The sequence below is a fragment of the Nicrophorus vespilloides genome, unplaced genomic scaffold, assembly GCF_001412225.1.
Source record: "Nicrophorus vespilloides isolate i.1.1-1 unplaced genomic scaffold, Nicve_v1.0, whole genome shotgun sequence".
In the NCBI taxonomy this organism is placed as follows: domain Eukaryota; kingdom Metazoa; phylum Arthropoda; class Insecta; order Coleoptera; family Silphidae; genus Nicrophorus; species Nicrophorus vespilloides.
Window position 1 is genome coordinate 13,075 of NW_017098256.1, and position 25,456 is coordinate 38,530.

Sequence of the window (25,456 nt, forward strand, 5' to 3'; positions counted from 1 at the left end):
TCTTATCAAATATTATTATTAATAACAAATTTGTTTTAATTTATTTATTAAAGTCGAAATTTAAAAAAAATTGAAGACATTCTTTTTTCAACTCACAATATATGATCAAAATTTAAACACCATCATCATTTAAACATACTGCGGAAATTGAACTATAAATTCATGTGTCGACACACAAATAAAGATTGAAAAACACTGCTTTAATAAATATTCTATTTTCAATGTTTGATGATTTTATTACTTAGTAATAATAATATTTTTTGTTTATCTCAGGAGTGTCGGTTTAATGAGATAATCCTTCCCTATGGATTATGTGAGAATACACAGGCTATGGTGTCCGATGGCCGCGATGTCTTCAGCAGAGGTGGCGGTAGGAGATGAAGTAGTTGACGAGGACGGATCGGGGCCGGCGTCGTCGTCTCCCACTGGGGACCACAGGATGGTGCCGACGATGAGCAGGACGTTGGCGGCTACCGTCACCTCCATCACGTCTACAGCTGTGGACTCGTCGACCGCCGACGAGAAGGCTTGGCGCGAGATCATCGTCAACGCCGACCCAGGCAGCATATTCCGACGACTAGAGAACTTCACGCGCAACAACAACTTCATCACGGATTACTACGAAAGCGAGAACAACTGCAGCAACCTCTATGATACCAATTCAACACTTTTCGATGGAAACTTCACCAGCAACGTGACCACAGACTCAGGTTGGGATATGTTCGCAAGCGTCGCCATAGGCACCATCCTCGGTCTCATCATCTTTGCAACGATCATCGGTGAGTAGTTGAAAGCCTATACTAAACTAGCTGTCCAAACGATTGAGAGCGAAGAGCACTTAAAAATTATGCTGAAAAAAAATACACTCTCACTCGATTACTTACTGCACGTACATTTTCACCATCCCTTTTACGGAAAACACATTAGCGAAAAACACACTCTCGTACATGGACGTTTTCCACTTAGATACGCTATTGAATTTTTACTCTTTCTCAGTCTCACTCATGAAGTTTCTCACTTGTGAATTTTCTATATTTTTGTTTCTCACTCTAACGCACGCTTGATTCCCACTCCATTCGGATTTTAATTCAGTTTTCCCGGGAGATGGATGGAGGACCCTCTTTTAGTCGTGCTCACGACAGCCTACCCGAAAATCTCTCTCACTCTTGCCCCCATCTAAAATGGAAGCAAGTTTCCCTAATTAATACAATTTCGCGTAATCAAGTCAATTGCTGAATGTCATCGACGACGACGAACCGAGGAAGAAGCTCTACATCTATCATCCTCTCCCTCTTTCTTCTGTCCGCTTTTGTTCCCATTTAATTGGGGAATTAATAAAATTTTACTGAAATCTCAAACGTTTCTTTATGGAGGCCAACTTTAAAAGCAATTAGACGAAGCAGTAAACAGTAAATTATAATCAAAACCGCTATGATTGAGCTGAAACAACGTCACTCCGTCGTTGCGTGTTTCCATGGAAATAACAATTTCTTCAATTAGCACGTGCTTATCTCGAATTTTGTTTACTGCCACCATCGACATGAACCCAAAACCTACAATTTTCTATCTGCATAATAGCTCATAATTATAAAACGCACGTAATCGGCTCTAAAATTCTCTCTGATATTTATTTACTGGCTTTCTACGAAATCAACTTTAATTATTTTTTTACCAGGAATAAAAATGTTTAGCTTATCTTTGCTCTCTCGTCTTTTTACATTCTTTGTTTGGTTAATGCGGCTCATTAAAATAAGCATAGACGTTCTATTTTCTTATATTTTTTCCTTGAAATCAATTGTATATCTGCAAAATTAACAAGAAAGAAAAATATGATAAATCAATGCGTTCATTGGAATATACGTAAATGGTTTGGACGTTGTGGTATTCGGTTCTTAAAGATGTTGGAGTGTCGGTGTTACTGTATTCCGAAGGCTAACAAACTTAGACAAACAATTATTATGTTAGTTTACTCGGCTAACTTTGGATTAAGTGCTTTTCTTGTGCATTAAATAGTTATATTGTTGTGACCATCAAAGATTAAGAAATTCTTGTCTTAAAGATATTGATTTAAGTCTTTCATATAAAAACATAACATATAGTTATGATTTTTTCTCTTCTAAAATTACATCAGTCTTAGTACGAATATAAAGTAATCATCTAATTGTATTTTTTTTGTAGAGTATTATTTACATTATTATGATACATTATGTTAAAAATGAGTGAGATTTGAAATATAACGCTTCAAAAGATAATTGACATTCATTATGTAATATTTCCAAAAAAAAACTATAAATATATACTGAAAGTGAGTGAAAATCTTTGCAGTACAATAAGACTACGTTTAGCGCTTCCTCGGTTAACGCTAATTCGTGTTATATGAAATTGTTTCATTTGACAATGATATAAATTGATTTGAGAAATAATCATTATCAAAAAATGAATCCGTTATTTTACTGATATTTGATATTTGAATATCCCTCTAATGTTGGTGTAATATCATTTTAAATCTACTATTCTTCAAAATTAGTATCTTTCTCTTCTTCAAAAGGGGAGGCATCTATTGCTTCTCCTACTACATTTAGTCTGTGTCACACTGACACAAATACGCCAGCCACAGTTTTAATGTAAGTTCACAGGTTCAGAAAAATAAAGGAGACAATTTAAGCCGCGGCTCCTGCGGTTCCGATAAAATCAGTATCAGATTCTATAAAATGTACTTTTTTTTTGTTTTGGTAGTCTAATATTAGATTCTTAACTGTCTTTCCAAAAACTATCACTACAATTCATATAATTCATTGAAAAATTCAACAATGTGATTGTATACATGTATCTGTTCATCAATGTAAACATTGAGTAAATTTAAGATCACGGTTGACATTAAATGGATAATCTTTCAAGAACTAAGAAAAATTCATAAATAAACTTTGAAAAACTTTCTATAATAAAATTAATAAACAACTCGCTCGGGTAGTTAAATTTAATGATACAATAGAATATATGCTATATACATACGAAAAAAGAAACATGGAAATACGTACAAAAAAAAATGCGGAAAAAAATCGAATGGGAATGGAGAGGGCTTCAATCTAGGGGCATGAGGGTTTTGATAAGGATTAAATTGGGATATTTAAATTTGAAATGGATATTTGGGTTCCGAGGAATACAGAATCAAGAGGTAGGCGATATTGAACTCTTTGGATTCAAATATCAGGGAAAGGAAGACGTATCGGTCAAGGAACTATTTTGGTATTTGAGTAAGGCAGGATCATGTAGAGGATTATTAGGATATCGTATTTTGGTGATGATGCGAAGGGCAGAACGTTCGGATACACGGAGATTTTTTAGGACTGGATTTTGACATTGGGAAAGAATAAAAGTTTAAATTGATTATTTGTTCATATTTTGTGTTATAAGAGATACAATGGAATAAATACATATTTACAATGTTAATAATTAAATATAAACATTGCAAAGCACTACTGACTAAACGTGTTTCCGCCAGGTTCAATAATAAAGAAATACAATAATACATTTTCTTCTTTATTGTATTTTGATCAATCCTTATTATGTATATGTATTATAATAAAGTACTCGATAATATTCGATAACTATAAAACTTTTATTAACAGATACTAATTGCACAGAATTATGTTAAAAGGAAATTATTATTAGTTGCGAACAATAAAAACAGTTATTATAATTTGATACATAAATAACTATCAAAACTTTTATTGTCCATAATTTGGGCTAAGTATATTAAAATAATTATATTAAATTATATTATGAAATGATTGATACTATTAATTTTTTTATTTAGTTTTTAGCGCTCTATATTATCAACTTTGAAATTCATATAATAAAAAAAAGTTTTTATAAATTAACCACATTTATATTATATTTTGTGAAATTAGAACTTGCTTTGATGCGTGCTAATACCTATTTTTAAACTAATATCAAAATTTTATGATAAAAAATGAGAATAATATATGTTGATATGTTGATCAGTGACTTAGATTTATGTTTTCTAGCAGATATAACAATGAAGTGAATTAAATCATATTACAGAATGTTATCAAGATATAAAATCCTTCGTAACAAAACTCAAGCTTTATGAAGATCAAAGGTCAAATAATTCGATTTTCATCCCATTATTAAATGACTTTGATAGTGACCGTAAATATTATTTAAAATATTCTAATGAAGTCTCTTATTTGCAAAAGTATGAGGAAATGTTCAAAACATTATTAACTCCATTTAAGGTGCAGGTAGTAAACGTCGGCTAAATTACCACTTTATATGAAAAACATATCAATCAATAATGTGACAAGTGTCACATGAACTATAAGGTAATAAAATATTTTGAATAAGTTCTTTCTTATATTTTTTTATGTGTTGCCCACTTAAGTAATATTTGTTTTGGCCCACCAAACGATTTTGGTTTTGCAAACCCTACTCTAGATTTTAGTTCTTGCATATTTATAATTTAAAGTATTAGTAGGTAAAATGAAACCATCAAAAACTAAATTGTTTTATTACAATTACAATTTATTAACAATAAACGAGACTAAAACACACTACATGATCCTACAACAACAAAAAAGCTAGAAAGATCCAACTAAACCATACAATATCAACATAAAACAAGTAGAAATTTCTCCCGGATAAGTACAAGATGGCAGTGTATCATAGTATGTTTACCTCGAGGATGTGCTATGGCGTGGCGGTGTGGGGAAACACAACAAAGGAAAACTTAAACGCATTATAAAAACAACAAACAAAACTAAAAAAAATAATGTTTTCAAATAGCAGTGACACACAAGTACCGGATGTGGGGACACTGATAGAGGCACAGACAAACATATTGATACACAAAATAGTAAAAAAATAATAAGACACAGATAAACATATCTTTGAGCTGCGACACCCATGATCACAACACGAGAACAAGAAGAAATATAAGGACGGAACAAAATTCAACTAATATAATGAACACGAGTTTGCTAGTGCAGGGCGTTATACACTATAATAGGGTCCCATAAAAAATAATAATGAATAAAAGAATTACTACGGTCAAATACGTTAATGAAGTAAATTATACGTTTTGTAATATAATACAAATAAAAACAATAATACTATTAATATTAGGTAAGAGAAACTGCAGTTAATATGGACGTAGGAGCATGTATAGAATAAATTATGTTTATGTTTTTTTTTTCTTATTATATATTACTAAAACATAATAAGTAAAAAATAATAAGGGTTTAGACGTGAAAGTGTGCCAAATGGTTCAATTTATTTCATATTTATTCGCAAACTTTAATAGAAATATTTGGAGTATTAATATCAAAAAGGGATATGCCTGTAGTAAAAGAGAAACCATTGTGTATTCCTTGTATCTTGTTGAATTCTCGTTGCTAGCAGAAGAGAGAGAGAGCACAAAAAAAACAATATATCAATCATATTTGTAGCTTGGAATGTTTTCAATATAAATTCCGCTATGACGAAGATGATGAAAAAAATTTCTTTATATAATATATCAATTAAATAGGTTTTCAATTTTCTGCTCGTTTTGATGAAAGAAAATACAATATAAATTTTTGAAGGAATTAAATGCATTTTCTGCATTGCTTTGATAAAAAAATAAACAGTATAAAACACGTTTATAAATGAAATGTTCGTTTTTAAAGGTCAAATTACTAAGGGATATGTTTCTTTGTAAATAAAATGAAAAGCAGTATAATTTTCAGTAAAAAATAAAACGTTTTTTAATATCGTCATTTTTTGATTCCGGGGATACAAGACAACTGTTTAAGGCATTCCCGGGAATTCTCGGGACTCGAGAAATTTTAAAAAGTCGTTTCATTAATCATTTAGTAAATGATAATCTTCGATATATCGACACTACATATTTTTCCAAATTTTCCAGGAAATTTGTCTCCTCTTTATCCTCTTCATCGTCATATTTGAAACCTATTGATTGAAATATGAAAATTTCTGTTGGATCAGATGGTTTTAACTATTTTTAATGTTAAATGAAATTGCGAAATTCGTTATATCCAAGCCACGTTATCAGAGGTAACGTTAACCGAGGTATGATTATAGTTAGCAATAGCTTTTGCATTTTATACTTTTTTTCTGAAAATCGATACATTGTATCGTAACAAAAAAAAAAGACTTCACCTGGTCAATTGAACGCAGGCAAACAAAGCGATAAGCGGTGATAAGCTTCCGCATTATGTAATGCCACCCCAACTCCTCGTATGTTTATTTTATGTTCCATCCACTCTATTTTTGATAATTGCGAAGCAATGCAGATTGAATATAATCGTTAGCTATTACAATTAACGCTGATCTTGTTAATGCTATTTGCTTTGAACCACTTTCGTTTTACACTCATAGTCGACGTAGCAATATTATTATAATTGTCGACGTGACAACGTATTTTGTTTCGGGTTGGAGATATTTCTGTGTATTTCCGGAATGACGGAATGTAATTACAACTGCTGATCCGGGCCGCAAAGCCTCTCCGCCACTACCGAAACCACCGACGCCGCCTCCAAACTCCGCCGCCATCCCTCCGACCTGTCACATGCACAACCGTAAATTTGATATTTGAGGGGACGATGATGGGTGGGTTGCGTTCGCAAGGGATTTGGTTTCGATCCTCCTAAGGAATCGAGTAAGCTCTTTCATTTCTTTTCTCTCTCTCTCTCGTCTTTCAGAAAGGAAAAAGTTGCGTAATTGCAAACGTCCGATACAAGAGATCGGATAACTTCCATTGAACGTTTGTTACCATGGAAACCCATCAACAGTGTTGCGCTTCAACATGTTGTTCTTCCTTCCTTCTTTTTTATTCCTCGTTGACACGTATAAATCGCGCTGATCATCATCATCAACAACAACGTCGTTCGCGTTTTTTTCTCTTCTTACATTATTATTCTTATTCTTCTCCTTTTCGCTTCTCACCCCACCTAGTGATTTATCTCAATGTCTGAGGTGAGCAGCTTCTTTATTTCCTTTGGCCCCGGAACGACGCAAGGATAAATATCCATCAGCCCTGAGGGAAGAAAAGGAGACGCGAACACACACAATGAACGCACGAAAATTATGCGGGAGATTGAATTAACTCTCGAGGAAGGGGAGAGAAAAAAACAAGAAAAAGATGCAATTTAAAGATTAATTCTTCTCATTCTCGAAGGAAGCTTATGGTCTTATCTACTCCAGACTCTGAGTGTGTGTACTCTGTTTCTCATTCCCTTACGAACGAGAACGAGGTACAAACGTGGATCCACTTGCAAGGGCTGACGTAATGGGAGTTTTTCTACTCGTTCCTCTAAGTATTAGAAAGCTTCGAAGCAAATGAGACGAGCTTTCGAACAAAACAAAAAAGTAGACAACGAAACAAGAATACGAACCAGGCTTTGGTTTGTTAGATTCATCCATGGAAACCATCGATAATGTCGTACATATTTCACCAGTTGCAAGTATTTCTTAAAACACAATTTTTAAATTGATTTTTTTTGATAACTTTATAACATTCAACAAGTTTCATATTAATATTTAATAGTTTCAAATAAACTCTTTTAATAACCGCTTTTTTATACAATATTCTAAAAGTCATGTCATATTTTTTTCCAATTGCAAATGTTTAATAAAAACACATTTTGTAACCATTTATCTTATAAATGTATAAAATTTCAAAAGTTACATCCAAGGAAACCATCCATTACATAGTAAAAATTATTTTTGGATAGCAGTATTAATATGATTTTCATTTAAATTGGTCAATTTAGTAAGTAGTAGACAGTCAAAACATATATTATGTTTTATGGAATTTTATTTTTGGCCAGAAATACCTATGGCCAATAGCCCTTTGAAGCAGTTGAGTTTTTTTATTTATGATATTTATACTATTGTCTTGAATTTTTTTTATTTTGTTATTTTACTGTAATAAATATTATCATTATTATTTTATTTTCTTTGTATTCCTTTAATTCGAAAATTTTAATAAAAAAAATGATTTGTGTTATTTTTTGTGTAACAATTCGATAAACCGGTTTTTACAATTATTTTTAAATACTGGAATTCGAAAACCGTTTTTTTGTAAAGCCTATATAAGTAAAAACTTGACAAAGTTTAAGAACCAGTTGCTACCCAGGCTGAAATTGGTCCTTCCTCTAAACTCTCTGCATTTCACCTTTTTCTTTTCTTTCTGTTACCTTTCGCTGCTGCTGTATGTGCAAAAGCGACCCACTTTCTGATTAATGTCCGCTCTCTCTTCTCCTACCCTTCGCTTCTCCGTTCGGCCCTCCTTGTTACAGAAGACCGACGTTTATAATAACTAAACTTTTGCAGCCATAAATCATCCCCGTTCGCTGTGTATTATTCATTAACATTCCGCCTGAATTATCATCAATTACTTTACTCTATAAGCGTACGAACGCGAAATCGAATCGCATAATATCAGTATTACGTACTTCCATCTACTTTTATTCCCCGAACTCTCGCAGAACAAATAACAGTTTAATAACTGACAAAGAGAGAGAAAAGTATGAGAAAAAAAGCGTACGTCTCGTGGGGGTTGACAAAAAAAGCAGAAAAAGTCGACCCTTGGAGTGGATTTTAAAGCTGCGAACCTCCTCTCAGCTTTGCTAAGAGGGGACGCGCATTTCAAGGGAGAAAAATTGTAAGTTGAGAGAGGATCGAGGCAAAAAAAGAGAATATATATATGTTACGAAAGCAAGAGGGGAAATCAATAATAAACCTCTGCAAGAAGAGCAAAGCGATAGTTTATGTAGGACCTTAAATCATGATTCGCTCAGCTCAATTTACAATTTGAAAACATAAAAAAAAAACAAAGTAAAAGAGTCTTGTTTTATTGGGACAATCAATGATGTTGCAGACAAAGCATTTTTTTAACTGGAGCAAAAAAATATTGTACCTCAAAGAAAAAGCGTTACGCACAAAAGGATCAAAGGGTTCCGCCGCCAAAAAAAATAAACAACTCTTGCAATCAACTTTTCCTGTTCGCAAATAATTTTCACAATTTTAATCTGCACAAAAAGCAAATAAACAAACAAAAAACGAATATTCAAAACATTTTAAACTTGGCCGTTGTTCGAATAGAATAAATAGCGCGCAGAAATATAAAAAACACGCAAAGGGTCAATCGAATCATTTAACGTTCTTTTGTTCTCATTTATTCCTGTATTTTAGGGGTGAAAAAAAAGTAATCTGCAGTGAAAAATGGAACGTAAATATTAAACGTAATGAAACAAAAGGAAGAATAAATGTGTATATATAAAAAAAAAGAAGGGATGAGGATATTTGTTATTCTAATCGCAACTCCGGGGGATGATGATGATGGGGATGATAAAATGAAACAAAAGACATAAATAAATAAGAGAGTGTAACAGAGAAAAAATGCGAGATACAACAGAAACAGACAGTGATCATTATTCATTGGTTTTTGCTCGCAAATAATAAATCGATTTAATTACTTTGTCGTTCGTTCATTATTTTTTCGTTTCGACGTGGTTTGTTTGTTTCTCTCGTCCACGTTTTTTTTTTGTAGTTTTCCGCGCGAACATCCAAAGCACGCAAAGCCGAAAACCAAAAATATATGGTTAATGAAGTAAATGAATGATGACATAACATAGGGTAAAGGGAAATTGCGTTGTTTATTTGTATTCTCTGTTTTTATTTTTGGTTGCCGTTTGTTTCAACTAAAACTTTTTTTTTGAAATATGATTCACGAAATGTGGGATTAAAAGTGTGCTAGAATTTATTTTTGTATGGATTAGTGCGAAATATATGAATATGCTAAAGGTAACAACGCTATTTGTTTAAGGTATTAACGGATATTTTGGATTATATTTTAAAATCCAATTTTTTTTGTCCTTGAGTAAAAATTTTTTTATTGATTATTGTTATACATTAAAAATTTACAAAAATAAATAAAATGTCGGTTTTTGTAAAATAAACAGTTTCCAACTCCAACTTACTCAATTTACTCAAAAATACTGGCTAGTGGCCAGAAACTTTGAGATGCCTATAGAGAATAAGGTGTTGTGTCCCAAGGATGGAATTCTGGACACAGTGGAATATTGTCTGGTGTTGTTGTTGTGGAGTCTCAGTTGTAGGAATTAAATAAGTCAATTGGTTTTACATAACTTTATTCGTTACTTGGTCTTCTGCGAGACTATGCTCGTCTTAGGTTTTTATGAGACTATCCTTGTCCTCAAAGGTTCTGCTGAGACTTTATTCGTCTTTCCATGTTTTAATGAGACTGATTCTAAATACTTATTCTACTTACAAAGTCAATTCTTATTAATACGGGGTGTGAGTTGTGATTGTATATATTGATGATTAAGCGTTCCCACGGGAATCGGCCTTGGTGGTTTTGTTTATTATAAGACCGGAACAAAATCCTATGGATTTGCTTATATGAAAAAGATGATTGATTACGATTGTACGTGTAATGATCATTATGTGTTTATAATAAGGACTTGAATTTGCAGGAAAGGTATAGGAGTATCGATGGGAATGTTTACGCTTCGTCCCCTTTTTTATATTAAAGTGTATCTAACTGGGATCATAGTAGAGATTGCTTTATGCTGATGTATATGTTTATACAATAATGCGACTAAGAAACGCCGTGGATATCTCTAGTTTATTAATACACTATATAACAAAAACAATTATAATAATAATAATGATTGGACACAACAAAGGTACTAATATATAAAGCCATCGTAATACCAATATTGAAGTATTGCATACAGCTTTGAAAGTCTAAGTGCAACTCGACAATAGATACTCAACAGAGGAAGCAATCGAAGAAAAATTCACAAACGAGGAAATTCATTTATTTGCCGACACCAAACTTGTAAAAGAAGAGATTAGAGAAGCCTTCACCGAACTACGATCAGTGACTGGAAGTCCACCCAAACCACCTAGCATCAGGATTGACCAATACAACGCGTTCATGGAGACTCAATCGATTCAAGCCACAAGAATTGCCAAACCGTTTTCAACAACTATGTAAACAGCACAAAGTTCTTGAAGTGAAGGATGGTTGCTGGACCAATCCTTTAGTTGCGTCAAGGCAGTATAATAGGTTATTGTACTTGTGTATAAATTGCTGAATTTGATAAATTAAAGAATTAAAGCCGCATAATCCGTTCTAGAATCCTATATGATTGCTACAACCATATAAATTACATAAAATTAACATCACTTTATCTGTACGTATAAAAGTAGATTACGTAATTAGAAGGTGGGAAATAAGTAGAGTAAAATGCACTTTTCCGTCGTTTCTCTCAAACATGGTTTCATTTGCCTGTTTGAAAATAGAAATTGTATTAAAAAAAAATAAGATAAGAGGAATCAATTATCTATATTGATTTACAGTGAAACCTCGGTTGTCGAAGCTAATTTCTTATTAAACTTTAACAAGTCGCGCACTGAAATTTCTATGTACTTTTCGCATGCTGCATTTTATACCATAAATATACTAAAAATTATTGTATTACGACAAGAAAAAAAACTTTTTTGTTAATTAATGCTTCTTTCTTAGATTTACGACTATCTGTAATACATTAATATAACAATTTCTGAATCAGAATTGTCGTCATTACCCTGTATATAAGCGAGAGTAGAGGTATCAGCATTGTCTACTATTACAACAGCACTGCAGAGCAAGAACGCAATCAACAAAATATTACACCGGCATTTAGTAAACAATTTGGGCATAGGTTACGTTAAGTGTCACAGATGGGGAAAAGAAAATATTGATGTGGTATCATTTCTTAGAAAATTGGTGTATTTTTACACTGGCGCGAGTAGTTGAAGGTTAAAGCTAATTCCTTTTCAATATGACTTTATATTAAAGTCGGATAATCCATTCTACAAGCCTAAATTATTTCAAAAACCATAAAAATTAACTTCACTTTATTTACGCGAATGAAAAGTACTTGTTATCTCTCTCTACAACAACTTCACAATCCAACTTATATATCTTTTAAACGTATTTAAATTTTGATTGAATTATTTTTTTATTATACCCTCAAACTCTTAGAACGTCAAAAATTCGAAAACCGTCCTTTAACACGATAATTAGAAATGTACGATTTCTTTAAAAAATACTTTAACAATTATGTGTTCAGTCAGACATAACTCGTTTTTGAAGGCTATTTAAAAACAGCTTTGAAAAAACAGCCCATTTTCCATGCGATTTATTAGATAGTCGTATAAACCCGTTTTAAAAGCTTATATGATTACAACAACCATAAAAAAATAACATCATTTTATCTATGCGCATGAAAATTGATTACTTAAATGAAAATTAATTGGAGTAAGTTACATTATCCCTTATTATCTCACTTACGTGTTTTCCAGTTTGGAAACTGAAATTATCTTCGAGAACATTCCATTATACAAATTATCATTTGCTATCAAGTTGATATATTTTTTTCATATTTTTTATTGGGCAAATCAATACTTTTTTAGATTATTTATTTTATGTGAAAATTCTATTTTTTACAGTCATATTTGTACAAAAATGAAACTCGCTTTTGATTGAACGAAAAATAAACATTTCAATATAAATTCACACTTTCCTATTTGCACGAATTAATCATGTTTTTTGTGTGAATACAATAACCTAACGATACTAAAATAATCAATCTTCCTTATAACAACATCACAATGCAACTTACAATGCTTTTTGCTTGAATAATATGAATTTTCGAATAACAAGGTAAAAAATACGAAAACCGTCGTCTAACACGATAATTTCAATTCTTTAAACAATACATTAACAATTGAAGACAAAATATATTTATGTATTTAATAGTTAAGTCATGAAAATAGGAATCAATTTTGTTTTTGTGGACCCTTGGTTGTCAAACATAATTCATTTTTGAAGGCAATTTGGAAACTGATTTGTTCGAAAATCGACCCATTTTCCATGCGATTTATTATATAGCCGTTTTAAAAGCTTATATGATTACAAGACCCATAAAAATTACATAAAATTGTCATTATTTTTTCTGCACGGATGAAAATTGATCACCTTTAGTATCTATCATACAGTTTGATTGGAAAATGAAATTATGTTAAAAAGCGTTTTTATTAATAGCTTATTTTTCGAAAACCGAGGTCCTCCTAGGCTCAAAAACCTGTTAATTTAGTTGGATAAACCAGGATTTTGAATTATACAAATTTCTTTAAAATATCAGTTTTTCAAAACCGGGTTTTATTAACCCAAGTTTTCCAGTTTAAGCATTGAAAATCTTAGGATTTTTTTAAGTTTATCATTAATTTTATGTGAAAATGCTATTTCTTTCAGGCTCATATTTATACAAATTGAAACTCGTCATAAATTGTATCAAATTAACAATTTTCTAATTGCATGAATTAATTAGTTTTTATTTCAATAAATTCACCGAATTTTATATATGAATTCATATAATTTTTTGTCTGTGTAAAATGACCCATCCATTCTATAATTATCAATCTTCTCAATAATTTAACTTATACACTTATTATTACGTAACAATGTGTGTATACTTCAAATAATTCAGTTCAGTTCAGGATTCAAACACAGTTTAAAAATTTACAATACAAAAAAAAACAACAAAAATGGTATGTAGAATTATTTTCATACAAAAAAGATCTACTTTTCCTCCTCTGTATAGTCAAGTTTCTTCTTGTGCTGTTTATTTTCAAGAGTCTCGTATAACAGAAAGTCTCGAATAACACGGTTAAAAATTGTGATAACCCACGGCACATCAAACGCACGGTTTCTTTAAAATATACTTTTTACAATTCATCTTACCATTGCTTTCAATTATAGACCAACATTTTATATAATTAATAAGATACATACATACAAATATTCAAGGTCTAACGATTTTTATTGTTAGTATCCAATAAGACGGTTTTGAATAGCACAGAACTAATTAATTGTGTTATTCACTGTTAAATATATAAAAAATACAAATACGCTTCAGTTTTTCAAACACAAAAAATATCTTTAAGATTTGTTTAAAACATTACAAAACCATCTGATAATTATGTAATTTTTCAGTATGTATTAAACAAATATTTAATTGTTAACTAAATATTTAACTATGACTTAATAAAATTAAATTTTAGATATAATGCATATATATTGATTGCATTTTTTAATCATCGAAATCCCGAGTGGATTATATATGTATTATTTTTTTGTAGTTTGCATCGGTGAGTACGTAATTGGTGAATTGACGAATTCAAGGGGCTCAATCTAATTATACCATTTTTTTCGTGATTGATTGCGAGTGGAAATAAATTGGATTTTTTTTCGGGCACGTGCAACTCCGCACTTTATATCAATCTCCATTATTATTTCGCACGTGCACAAAAGGGAGATTAAACTGTCTGTCTTCTCGGTGAATGCGTCGGGTATATATGAATCCATATACATGTTTATCTTTTAAATTGTTTTTTGTTTGTTTGTTTCATGAATAAAAGTAACTGGATTATATCAAACAAATAAATTCTCAAAGATAATTCTCTTTTATTTAATATGAAATTTATAAATGGATTAGATAGAAGGTTGTTACAAAATATACAAATTTACAAAAACAATTACATTTGTAAAAGAAAATGCTTATTTTTGGTGCATAAATGTTGAATGTATATTTATTTGTTCTTTTTATATAATTGGATTATTATAAACAAGAAATTAGTAAAAATTATCTTTTATTTAGAATCACTTTTATTTAATCCATTAAATAGTTTCCCAAACTATGTTCCACGGAAAGATAATAGATGTTCCGTGAAAACCTGGAATGACATAATTTACTAAATAAAAGATGGATGTTTTCTGTCATTTTTTTAAAATTTATTGATTATGTAAGAATACAAAATAAACAAGGTTTTCCGTGAAAATTTAAGGATTTACGAAGTGTTCCGGAAAAGTTTAGGAAACCCTGACATAAGGCATATAATATACTTTTACATCATGAAGGAACGTGATATTTCATGAAAACAGAAGGAATAAAAGTCTTTTTGTAAAATTCAAATTATTTTTATCAACATAAACTGATAAAAAAATAATATTTGTAAGCATTTTGTCGATGTATATATTTGCCCTAACAATGAAATAATTATGAAAACTGAAATAGAAAAATTAAAAAATGGTCGAGATCTTCTGCGCAACTGTTCGGCCAACCGAACATCGTCCTTCGGTTCACATTGGCATATGTTGCCTTTATATGGTTCAGAGAAACAGCAAGTCGAACGGCTGTATGTACTTTCATCGATATTGTTCTCACCCCAACACTCCATTTCGATGTTCAAAATGTTGTTAACTGAATTATAGCTAGGATATATCTATTTCACTTTATTCACGTCGTCTGCCGAATTTGCACTGAGATTCAATTTCGTTGTTCATAACGTCGCTGTTATTTCAATATCATCGTAATAGAGGAATTGCAACATCCTCAGATGATTCACTATCATCTTGAGATTATTCGTTTTCATCATCATCATAATCTGTTTCGGTACCCTTATGAGAAACATCATCGTCTTCTGCTGCTTTTTGCTGTCATCAAAATATGTCATATTTATCAGTGTTATCATTTTCTTTATAATAGTCACTTACGTTGATGTCGAAATTCATCGATTCAGTATTTCCTTCATCCACTCACGATTTAAAAAAAAAAGCTTTTTGGTAGCCGTCCTTTGCCATTTTCTAGTTTTGGTTTAGCAAAATGTTTTCATACCAAATGTTTGCAAATGTTTTCATACCATTTTTCATCCCTATTTTGCAATCATTAAAACAGATTTCCCGTAAAGAAAAATATGGATTTTCGTTTTGATGTAATTTTGGAAAAATTAATACAATTGTATTAAAAAAATAATGTATAGATGTTTTGAAAATTTTAATAAATCATATTTCAATTACCTCAAAGTTTAATAAAGTTGATTGTTCACTTGTTTATGTAAGTAAAAGTACTGTAATGTTAGAAATGTTTTGTTTCTGGTATATTGTCTTTCAAAGGAAACTCGAAAGTTGCATAACATTTTCTTCCACAAAAGTTCTACAAGATTAACATCGAAAACTTTTTGCACAGTTAAACTAACATTGACGAGTACATGTTTTGAGTACACAAATTAAAGGCTAATACAAAAGAAGTAACTAAAAAATTGAATTAAAATTTTACAAAATAATCATGGATCACACATGTTTGTTTGTAAATAATAATAATATTTGTCAGTTACAATGCAACCAAGGGCTATCGACCTAAGTGTTTCCGCCCAGAGGCACAAAAAACATAAATTGTCACAATAAATTATATAAAAAATGCATTATGAAAAAAAAGCGTACATATATGTAAATATAAAAAATATGAAATTATAAATAAAGCCAAATAAAAATAAATCTTCTCGAAATGAAACAAATAATATATTCTGAAGCATCATTCGGCTGAAGAATGATAAAATTAGCTTGGACACGGGCGTCCCCTGATTCACATGGTTATTTGTTTTTGTTGTAATAGAGATTGCTCTATCAAAGGTGCATTTCTTCTGGTTGGTATTCTGAAGGTACCAAACCACTATCATCGGCACATCACTTCTCGGGTCTCCGCCGAAATGTTCAGTCACTGAACACATCGCACTTCATTAGTTGTGCAATTCTTGGTTTGAGCTAGGGCATCTTCCGGATATGAGCGCAAATACTTCTCTTCATGATAAGTCGTGATACCCTGTTGATATTGCCTTGATAATACAGTCCAGTGAATAGCTGGAAATTTAGAAACAAAGTTTTTCCATTAATTTCTTTATTTGTTTTCATGAAATATCACTTTACTTAATGATAAAATGCCTTCACAAAATTTACGCTCAATTTTGAAATTTTTATTTTGACATAAAAATGATAGAATACATTTTACTTTTTTTTTACATGTAATTAACCATCTTTTTCTTCTATTCTAAATTTATAATATTTAAAGATATAGATAAAAAAAATTCTTAAATAATTATCTCTATTTACTAAATGTAATGTGAGAAAATCTCAATTACTTTCTCAGATTCCAACATTCATTATCGAATACCACTTTCATACTGAAAATCAACATTATTTAGTAAACTACATCTTTGATTTGATATCAAATGTAGACAGCTTAAATGTATGTTTAGTAAATAATAAAAATTAAAATATTAATTCACATTTATTTTTGTCAACTTTGGGAATAAATATTTACAAGTAATATACAAGAAAATCTGAATCTTGTAAATGAATAACGTAAATCTTGTCTTCCTTTTCTCTTGATAATTGAATTGAACAACTTTTTGCAGGACTCTTAATCTTTGAACCTAAGGTTTCCTGAACTTAGGGAATCTTTATCGTAGAAATCATCACAATCTTCGTCATTATTCAATTTCAGTCTCTAATGAAGATATTTCATCGTCCTCGTCAATATCTGTTTCACTCTCAGAGGAAAGTTCATTATCTCCGTCGCGGCTGCTCTCTCTATATAAATCATCATATCAATGTTCAACGTTCATCGCTAATCTCGTCGACTTCTTCATCATTTATATATTCATCTTCTTCATTGTTGTCGCCTTTGTTAATAGCTGAATACAAACAAATTATGCATATAATTACAAACAGCTCACATAAAATATGTTAACAAATAAGTTAACTAGGTCGGTTAAATAAAATAGTCACTGTCACCAATGCCAATGTATGACGGTATCCATACAAACTGAACTAAAAATTTACTTTGCTAACAAATATTATTTTTTCTATGAGTTTATCCTGGTAAAATAAATTTGAATTTTACAAAAAAATAATTGCATTTTATTTCTTCTATATTTTTTATTTTAAGTTTAAAATAAATAATTTAGATTTATTATAGAAAAAACGATGATTATTGAAAGTAAAATGTTATGCAAAAATATAAATTTTAGAACTTGCGCAAATGTAGCGAAAAGTATTATATAAGGCAGTGTTTCCCAAACTAATTAATAGGCGTTCCGTGAAAACCTGGAATGAAATAATTACTAAATAAATAAAAATTTTATTTTATTGATTAAATGATAATACCCATCCTATTGTGAAATTTTCAAAATTTACGGAGTGGTGCGTCATAGGAAAAGTTTGGAAAACTCTGATCTTTTACTAGAAGGTTTTTAAAAAATTCAAAATTGTGTTGTGCTATTTTTATCGCTTGAAAAATTTCCATTTAACACATTATTTTTTGGTGTTTTGAAAAGGTGTGGTATGTTTTTTTTTTGTTTTAAATAGAAATCGGCCGAAAATGGGAATTGGGTTTTCGTCGCGTTTTATCGACAACAAAAAACAAAAATGGATGATTGAAAAGTGGCGGAGGCAGTGTTGGAGGAGCAGGACGAAGGACGAATGGCAACAAAAACGCGCGGAGAATTTAATTTCCTCTAAAATGCAACGCCGCGAATTTTCAGTGGTATCGATGGTATTTTTTTTTTAGTTTCTCTCCCTGTATATCTGTAACTCATATAACAATTGAATGTGGCTAAAACAATCGATTTTTTTGTGTGCAAAACCTGCATCAGTTTTGAAACTTTCTTACTATTGTCATATCTATTATATTCAATGCAATATAGGAGAACATTGATTAAAACTTTTAAGAATTGAATAGTTTTTTTAGTAGAAATTAAAATAATTTTATTGATTATTAATAATAATTAATTGTCCACAAAATAAAAAAAGAAGAAAAAAGGATAAAATGCATCGAACAAGTAAACAAATTAATATCAATTCAAAATTAAGAGTCTGAAAAGATAAAATAGATTTCAACTCTAAATATAAAAGAATAACAAAATGAAAATATTTATACGTAACAATAATAAAAATCTTCGTTATTCGATTCGGTTCCCGAATCGTCCATTCGTTTGTTTTCGAACAGGAATTAGCTTTACAAACTAAATTGAGTTATAGCGTAAGTTACTCTCATTCCTTCCCAACTTCCACTTACGTCATTAACACTGTAGGCTTCAGATAAAATGATGTTAAAACTTTGTCTATAGTTTATCTATTTCTGAGTTTTCTGTTAAATAAATATAAAATAATACTTATTAACTTACTTAAAGAAACACAAAAATTGTACTTAATGAAATAAAAAATAATCTTTCGGCCCTATGTTTATTTAATTATTTATAAAGGGTGGGCCAACTTCGACAGACTGATGTAAAATACATATAACTTTTGTAAATGTATTTTTTTTAGATTTTCTTTTTTAGATGAAACTATAGTATATTAGAATTTTTCTGATATAAGTGTGTAAAATAATATCATTTAATAACCGCCATTTTCTTGTTGAAATGTAATGAAAAAGAAATTAGGTGTTGTTAAATCGGGAGAACGCGGAGGAAAAGTGAGAAGTTTTTGGGCCAATTGAATTTTGTATGGAAACATCTTCAAATCAAGTTTCAATCTTGGTCTTAGCGATGTTCTGGAGATGCCCAACTGAGTAGTACATCGACGAGCAGATACAAATGAATCATCGTTGATATTCTGTACAGCCATCACAGCTTCTTCTTTGCGAACAGTACGATGATAATAATTTCTTATTATTTTTGCACTGGGAACGTTTGCAACATTAAAATGCGCACGGTATTTTTTGTACATTGTAACAACATTGTCCCTACATCATCGGGAAATATAATAAAATTCTATAATTTTGATCAGATTTTGCACTCATTATAAAATTTCTTAAAATTCTTATAATCTACAACAAAAATAAATTTAAAAAAATTATCTTTAAATAACCTTTCTAATTTTAAATTATTTTACTATTCATTCATTTGTATTGAAATTAATGAATGACTTAGATTACATATTAGAATTACAATTTTAAAATATTAAAAAAAAAACTTTTTTGAGAAATTCAAAAGAAATTTATTGATCATCGTTAAGCGTGGTTCCATTGCATTGTAGAGTCACTTCAATATATTTGTATATATTAAAAAGTCGCTGCTACACCATAGTTACATAGTATTATAGACCGATTTAATTTTTTAACGCATTTGCAAAGCCGTGATATATAAAATCTTGTTCATTTCATAAATTCATACCCGGCGCATCCACAATGAGTTATTTTTTTGCTGCCTATTTTTATTTCTCTTTCAATTAAAACCCCACGTATTTAATAAAGGCTTTTCATATCCGAATCACATAAACATATTTACAGAGAGAAAGAGAGCAGAATTTTCTTTTCAAATCCTGAATTCCGCTGCTTTTATTCACTCGTAAATCAAAGAGCGATTCACCATTCAATTATTTATTTGTTTTCTATATCATAAGGAGTAAATAATTATTAGATTTCAAGTATTTTATGCCTTTATTTTCTATATTTCTATCAATTTCTCTTTAATCTTGGCACTTCGGATCGTACATTCTCATTGTACGAGAGATAGAGCGATTATTAAAGGAATTTATGCATGATATATTTTTTTGTGTGAATTTTGAACGCGGAGAAAAGGTGAATTTAATTAGAGTTCCGTGCCATGTAGATGAAGAGATGAATAAGAACACCGCTCTGTTTGGACGGGGAATAATGAATACGGTATGAGCATTATGATTTCACAAAGGGATCGAGCGAACAATTGCAAATTAATAATAATAATAATGTTCTTTCTTACTCTTTTTATTTCTCGCAACTGTAATTACGTTTGCATGTATCAAAATTGCTCTTACTGTGTAGAAAGAGAGTGTATTTCTCCTTCGCTCTTAATTGCGGAATTAACGTATGGATTTTCCTATTTATAACAAACTCTTGAAGCTCAAGTGGCGGAGCGAGAGCAAATTGACCGAAAGTTTCCTTTAATATTTACTAATTCGAGGAAGTTTCGTCCTTGCAAACCGCATAACCATCAAAGAAACGTTGATCCGTCGCCGGATTTCGAATAATTGCATGACCAGCGTAATTGTCGCCATGGAAACTGAATTGCAACTCAAGTAATTATTTATCGGTTTACTGCTTCCAAATGGTAACTAAACCTAAAATTATTACCGGTTAGTAAACTCGATTTCCGCTTGATTAATTGTTTCAAGTTAAAGCATAACTCAATTGTTAAGAATTTGTAACTTGATTAAATGCGAACAAGGGTTTCTCTTTATTGGTCTTAATTAGCGGGGAGATTTATTTATTTTTTTGGAAAGGGGGATGGTAACTGGATATTAGCGAGTTGATTAATTAACAACAATCTTCGTCAAAACTTTACAAAGGGATTATCGTCATGGTTACTTGGAACTCTCGTGCAGCATTGCGTGTAAATTTGGAAACTATGGATGAAGTCTTGCGCTTCATTTGCAAATTTCCAGACGCCCGTTGTATTCTAAGCACAATTAATTGATATCAATTTTAATTAATTTTACACGAACATTTCTGTATTTCACGTAGTAAATCGTTAATCAACGATGTTTAATTATGTTTGTAATTTTCTAGATGTCTGTTGTATTTGTAAATAGATACAATTCTTTGAATCCAATTTCAATAAACTTTACATAAAAATTTCTATAGCCGCTACAAAAGCGTGCGTTTGTCCATATACCTATATTATTTATAATTAAACTTTATTAATTAATATAAAATTCAATAAACTTTAAATGTTACACAATAAATCATGTGTATTATTACTATTCTAAATACTAAATAATGTTAAAAAAATAATTTTGTCATATATAATCATTTGCGTAATGCTTATCCAGATAGGATTATGCAATCAAATATGAAAAAAGTTACGTAACTTACGTTATTAATCATTAATAAAATTACAATTAGCTAATCAAAAATGTGTTATCTATCAATATTACTTCTTGCGTAAATTTTGGGACACCCTTATAAGTAAATAGTAAAATATAAAAAAAAACTGTTTACTATTAGTATAATAATGCAAAATCCTCTTAAATAAAGGATGTATGGTCATAGATATATCACGTATATTACTCTTTGTATATAAGACTGATATATAGAATGATGTACAATAAGCCACAATTCGGAAATCGACGTAAGTAGGACAAACATATATCAAAAGGTAAAGTAGATATATTGTGGAACATTTTTCAAACTTCTTCTATACTCGTATTCAACAAAAGAAGATAAATAAGTGTAAAATATATCAATTCTAATGAAAATCAAATAAAATTGACATTTAGTATAAATATTCATAATTCACAGGCGACTTTAACACGCCAAAGAGTGTAAATATTTCTTCAAGCAACTGTCTTATCGCGATTGCTTTTTGTTAATATTCTATGTGGTTTATTGAAATCTTGCGAGTTTATAACAAAATATCTACGTACATAATAATCTAGAAAAGGAAATAATATATATGGCATTATGACGAATCTTTGTCGCAATAATTGAATTAGGGGACAGTAGAGTCTTCAGAAGAAACAAAAACGAGGCTGGTTTTCAAAAGGTGGTTCGAGCTGAAACACCACGGAAGATAAGGAAATTGATACTAGCTAGCTCTGAGCGGGAACAGCAACAAAAAAACAAACAATTCAAAAATCTTATAACAATACAAAACATTTTTTTTAAACAAACACTTCACCTCAATTATTATTGAGACTGCTCATGAGCCGGATACAACTGGCAGACATCTGATCTAAATCAGATAATCAAATATCCTTGGTAATCTATTGAGAAAAATAAAGCAATATTAAGATTCCATAAGTAGATTAATCCGTCAAAAACAACACACTCTTCTTCAAGCTCGTTTTTTTCGGCAATAATTTGCTGTGTTCATTTTGACATCACCGATCAAGAGTTTTCAGAACACCTCAAGAAAGTTGAAATTATGCACAGATACTCTAAACGTATTATAACTAGAGCCACCGATATTCCTATTTATAAATTTCAGGTAATAACTACATCATATGAAAAACTCATCCACAATGGATAAATTGGCATAATCCGATATTTAAGAGTTACCAGTAAAGTTTATACAAAAACCGACTTTTAAAAAACATATTGCACATACAAAATTTACAGAAATAGAAAAAACGCCCACTTGCTACGGTTTAATCATCTTTAGAGCATAAAATATTGGACAAAATTATTCGTTCTTCTCTTTGTATCCACTAAATTCACATTTCAGGTTCTTGAAGATATTTATGAATTTACTTTTTCAAAGCAAGATATGATTTTATTTTCTTCGCCATAACCTTGATATTTGTCCGAAAACTTAATGAAAGAAATATGTTTAAACTGTGAATTTTATAAATTTCATTTTATTCAATTCACATAACAGAGACATTTTTATGTTTTCAATCAAATAATTAAAATAATTAATTAATATTTATATTTTAAGTCTAAGTTTTTTAATTTCAAAAATCCTGTTTTTGAATTACATAAATTTCCTCCATTTTCAAAAACGAAAAATCGGCTTCATTAACTAGTTACGATGTACGATACAATTATTAACACCTACATTATCAATCTGATGCAGAGGTTGAAGTCTGGTAGAAAATTTTTGTGTCGACATCAATGTCTCGTTTGCAGGAAATAGGTTACATGTATGACATAAACTCTCCAACAGAACCACTAATTCGATAATCTGCCACTATAGTTAATAGTATAATCCTTAATGTAATAATAACACGCTTGATCAGAGGGACCACCTCGTCAAGCAAGATATCAGTTTGACTTTTGTAGCGAAATATTCGAATATCTACAATTTTATATTTATTCAATTATTATATAATATTTTTGCTGATTTATATATGGATGGAAAGACTGGTATCAATATCCATTGTATTTATTTATACATTAAATCTTATTGTTATTATTTTATATTTATAAGAAATCAAAAAAGTGACAAATTTATAAACAAGAAAGCTATTTTAATTCTAGAAATTGTATTTCCTTATAGTTAATGACTTATTCAAACAAATTGATTATGTTGTCTAGAAAGTGTTGCTTACATGTTACCATTAGTTTGTACTTTAAAATAAATTGAGTATAAAAGTTTTAACTTCAATCATTTACTTACTTTCACTAAACTTTCCCAATATTTTCTAAGAATAAACTGACAACGAAGCTATATTTTGGCAAGAAAACAGGATATTGAGAAAAGCGAGAAAATCTGCCTTTCTGGACATCTCCCAAACTGCATAACTGTTTTGCAAGGTTTTACTATTTCAACTTCTATTGCAGGATTGCACTCATATCTGCAAAAATAAAAAGTTTCATAATAATATATAAAAAAGTTTTTACTAAATTATATTTACTTTGGTGTTAGTTACTTAATAAAAGCTAAAAATGTTAGAATCTTGTAATTTTATAAAATTGGATGCAAAATTATGAATAGAAACTAGCAATAATAATAAAAAAAATCTACATATACAACATCATCAAATGATACATGTCAGTTAGTAAAATTTAATTGGCAGATTACTAAATTAATTAATTAAGATAACAAGAAAAAAAATTGTCACTAAATAATTTGATCTAATAATAATCAATGAATATAGTTTGAAATACCTTAAAATTCTAGATAGCTCATTGCTATTTATGTCAACTGTCATTTATGTCACTTGTCATTTATGTCACTTGTCATTTAAGTCACTTGTCATTTATAACACTTGTAATTTATCACTTGTCACGCAGAGCCTTGAAAAAAAAAGTACTAAATAAATAATTTCCTTTTGAACTTTGATGCTTCAATAAAAAATATATGAAAATATTCCGTCCCCGACGATACATTTTTTTTCCTCAACCACCACCGCCTCCGCTATTAAGCAATAAAGATGCGCTTGCTCGCTTACTTTTTGCCTCGTTCCCGATTATATATGATCGTTTTTTTTTTGCATTTTGGCCTCTCACTAAATGATTCAACGGATATAATGGAGTTGGGATGGGCATGAATATTTTAGGAGAACGGGGTTCTTTGGTGATCGGTAATTTAGTTGATGATGGGTCGCTATTAGGTTTCCAAAAGCTGGATAAATTCATGTGTACCGATAAATTCACTGAACCGAACACGGATTAATCAAAATGAAGCGGTTTGCTAGTTATTGTTATTGTTGTTATTATTATTACTACAGTACAAATAATCCGATCCGCGTGTATGGACACGCAAGTACACTCACTCGGATGTAATTCTCGAATTCTGACATATCCGGTTTCAATCATTTGATATATGTAAATGTTCATCAAATCTTTTTTATTTTATTATGAATGGAAAATTTAATTGAAAATATTTAAACTGAAAATAAGTGCAGGGAATACATTTTAATATGTATACCTTCAAAATGATAACATTTATTTATCATTTCTTAAAAATAAATAATACTTTACATAAACTCAAGAGCTGTTTTCTGAATTTTAATGATCCAATTTAGACAATTGTTATGAATAATTGAAGATATTTTAAATGCTTTCTAGATTTTACTTCATTTTGTTCGGTTCAATCT

General features: G+C 30.2%; 1 protein-coding gene across 1 annotated transcript in view; it reads left to right on the forward strand.

Annotated features, from left to right (window-relative positions):
• Positions 1 to 278: 278 nt before the first annotated feature.
• Positions 279 to 25,456, forward strand: part of LOC108562032 (5-hydroxytryptamine receptor-like) — a 48,906-nt gene continuing 23,728 nt past the window's right edge. Inside the window, exon 1 of the mRNA XM_017920208.1 lies at positions 279 to 779. Within this exon, the coding sequence (XP_017775697.1) occupies positions 305 to 779 (475 nt within the window). The 5' untranslated portion in view covers positions 279 to 304. The remainder of the gene's footprint in view (positions 780 to 25,456) is intronic.